The sequence below is a fragment of the Mandrillus leucophaeus genome, unplaced genomic scaffold (assembly GCF_000951045.1).
Source record: "Mandrillus leucophaeus isolate KB7577 unplaced genomic scaffold, Mleu.le_1.0 Scaffold436, whole genome shotgun sequence".
NCBI classification, from domain to species: domain Eukaryota; kingdom Metazoa; phylum Chordata; class Mammalia; order Primates; family Cercopithecidae; genus Mandrillus; species Mandrillus leucophaeus.
In genome coordinates, this window is record NW_012104654.1 from 2,233,511 (window position 1) to 2,236,959 (window position 3,449).

At 44.0% G+C, this 3,449-nt stretch overlaps 1 protein-coding gene across 1 annotated transcript; it reads right to left on the reverse strand.

Annotated features, from left to right (window-relative positions):
• Positions 1–1,285: 1,285 nt before the first annotated feature.
• On the reverse strand, positions 1,286–3,449 carry LOC105549395 (translationally-controlled tumor protein-like). Its single transcript, XM_011993910.1, has 3 exons — positions 3,070–3,449; positions 2,714–2,811; positions 1,286–1,317 (listed from the first exon to the last, which is right to left on the reverse strand). The coding sequence occupies exons 1-3, from the start codon at positions 3,447–3,449 to the stop codon at positions 1,286–1,288; spliced, it is 510 nt and encodes a 169-aa protein (XP_011849300.1).

A 3,449-nucleotide genomic window follows, 5' to 3' on the forward strand; every position in this document is an offset into this window, starting at 1 on the left:
TGAGGCCAGGAGTTCAAGACCAGCCTGACCAACATAGTGAAACTCTGTCTCTACTAACAATACAAATAAATAAATAAATAAACGAAATGAATGAGAGAGAAAACTGATGTGTTGAATGGGAGGGGAATTAGAGAGGGATGCTGGGGAGGTCTAGACACACACACACACACACACACACACACACACACACACGCAGAGATGATGAAATGGTTTCTTCATTATCCATTTGAACTCTGTTTATTTATCACAAAACAACATTAAACAATAACCAGGAAGGCTCACCACGACTTCCTGCTGCAGCTGTGACAATATTGTTGTAGTATATTTCCTGATGTATCTGTGATTAACGCCTTTTTCATTAAGGTTTTCCCATTCAAAGTGACTTGGAATGCGAATGTGCATTTCACCCAGGAGATTATGGGGAAAATGTTGTAGAGATGCCTGAAAAGTAGGACAAATGTTCTGGCAGCTATGGAACCAATAAATCCTGACTTAACACATAACTCTGCTTTACAAAGAGCCACAGGTGACCTTGCCACTCTCCTGACCCCCCTACCGAAAGTTCTTTTTCTTTCTGTCCCAGCTAAATTAGTCTCTTTTTACTCTCTTGATAGTCTCTTTCAGAATTAACTACTTCCATTGTAAGTGATGAAATGTAAAAGGCTCCACTTCAGATGCTGGCATTGCTATGAGCATGGTCTTTCCCTTTACTGCAATTCAGAGTTAACACTTTTGATTCTTGGGGTTTTTAAATTTTATATATATATATATCTGTTTTCAGAGATGGGGTCTCACTATGTTGCCCAGGTTGATCTCAAACTCCTGAGCTGAAGCAATCCTCCTGCCTCAGTCTGCCAAAGTGCCAGGATTACAGGCAGGAGCCACTAGGCCCAGCCTGATTCTTGCTTTTTATATTCCAGTCTCATAAGTAGTTTCCACTGTGGAAGTTATCTGATGACAGTCTTATTCTTTCTAGTAGTGGCTTACAATCAGGCTTAGCTTCTCCAGGAACACTACAAGATGGGCTTAGTTTAAATACGTTTTAAACTAAAAGGCATTCTCTCAAATGAGTTTAAATGCATTTAATTTTTAGACAACCTACCTGACATATTTTTCTTAAAGACAATGTCTACACTCCAGATAAATTATGGTCAAAATAAATGAAGAGCTCAAGATGATATCAATCCCATTTGTTCGAAGTCCTGGTGTTATGTGGATGACAAGTAGAAGCCAGTTATGATGACAAGTGAGAGATCCAAAGTAATTGCCAAATTTGTTAACATTTTTACATTTCTAAACCATCCTTAAAGAGAATCACTGGGCACGGTGGCTCACACCTATAATCCCAGCAGACAGGCCAAGGCAGACAGATCGCTTGAGCTCGGGAGTTCAAGACCAGTCTGGGCAACACAGCAAAACCTCATCTCCACAGAAAATACAAAAATTAGTCGGGCTTGGTGGCACGTGCCTGTAGTCCCAGCTACTTAGGAGGCTGAGGCAAGAGGACCACTTGACTCCAGATGGTGGAGGTTGCAGTGAGCTGAGATTGTGCCACTGCCCTCCAGCCTGGGTGGCAGAGGAAGACCCTGTCTCAAAAAAATATATAAGTAGAATAAAACAAAATAACAATTGAGTCAAAAGGTTTTGAAAAGTATTTAAAAAAAAAAAAGAAAGAAAATTATATATGGGGTCACACTGTTACCAGTGGCAAATCCAAACGTGTTTGCAGCAACCTCAATTCTAGCCTTCTCAGAAGAAAGAATTCCATCAAGGAGGCAGAGGCAAGAGTCAGAGCAGGAGTGAAAGTTTCTTAAAAAGCTTTAGAGCAGGAATGAAAGGAAGTAAAGTACACTTGGAAGAGGGCTAAGCGGGCAACTTGAGAGATCAGCTGCACCGTTTGACCTTTGACTTGGGGTTTTATATGTTGGCATGCTTCCAGGGTCTTGCATCCCTTCTCCCCAGATTCCTCCCTGGGGGTGGGCTGCCCACATGCACAGTGGCCTGCTGGCGCCTGAGAGGGAAATATGTGTAGTGTGTTTACTGGAGTTGTACGCATACTCACTTGAGGTATTCTTCCCTTACCAGCCAAATGTTCCTAGGTGGTTATATACCAGTTAAACTCTGCCATTTTGCCTCTTAGTGTGCAAGCTTGAGCCCACTCACTCAGTTCCTGAGATCTTATTGGGAAGCTCCTTATCACCAGTTTCGGGTGTTTTTCTATCTACTAGGAGACTGCCTTTCCCTGGAGCTGGATGCAACCAATAATAATAATAATAATAATAATAATAATAATTGAGATGGGTTCTCGCTCTGTCACCCAGGCTGGAGTGCACTGGAGCAATCTAGGCTCACTGCAACCTCCGCCTCCTTCAAGTGATTCTCATACCTCAGCCTTCGGAGTAGCTGGGATTACAGGTGAACGCCACCACACCCGGCTAATTTTTTTGTATTTTTAGTAGAGATGGGGTTTCACCTTGTTGACCAGGTGGGAAGTTCTTCCCAGGCGGGAAGAACTCCTGACCTCAGGTGATCTTCCCGCCTTGGCCTCCCAAAGTGCTGGAATCACAGCCATGAGCCACCACACCTGGCCATGACCAATTATTATTTTAGAGAGACAGTTAACAACCACCTGACCATCACCTGATGGTCGCCTGACATTCCTGGTGGGGGTAGGTGGAGACCTCTTATTCCCTGCTCATGCATAACTAGCTGCCTACTGTAATAACACCAGTCTCATGGTAGTCCAATAGAGCAACCATGCCATCTGGATTCATGTTTTCACTAATAAAAACTGGTATTTTTTTTTTTTTATTTTATTTTATTTTTGAGACGGAGTCTCACTCTGTCGCCCAGGCTGGAGTGCAGTGGCCGGATCTCAGCTCACTGCAAGCTCCGCCTCCCGGGTTCACGCCATTCTCCTGCCTCAGCCTCCCGAGTAGCTGAGACTACAGGCGCCTGCCACCTTGTCCGGCTAGTTTTTTGTATTTTTTAGTACAGACGGGGTTTCACCGTGTCAGCCAGGATGGTCTCGATCTCCTGACCTCGTGATCCACCTGTCTCGGCCTCCTAGCAAGGGTGTGCTTGATTTGTTCTGCAGCCTCTGTCGTAACAGGTTTTACTCTTTCTGGTCTCTGTTCTTCAAGTTTGCCTTTGATTGATTGCATGTAATCTTGGATGTACTTATTGTATGCTTCCTTTGTAAAGCTGCTTTCTTTCAAAGGATGGTTCTTGACAATCTTAACACCAGTGATTACAGTGCTGTCTGTACGTTTGCCCTTTGGGCCTTCAGCGGAGGCATTTCCACCAATGAGAGAGTCATCAATGCTACCCTCTGTCCTAGTGACCATCTTCTCCTCCACCTTCAGGCACAGCCCTTCAGCCATCTCCTGGATCTTGTAAATGTTGCAGAACATCTCATCGTGGCTGATGAGGTCCTGGTGAATAATCAT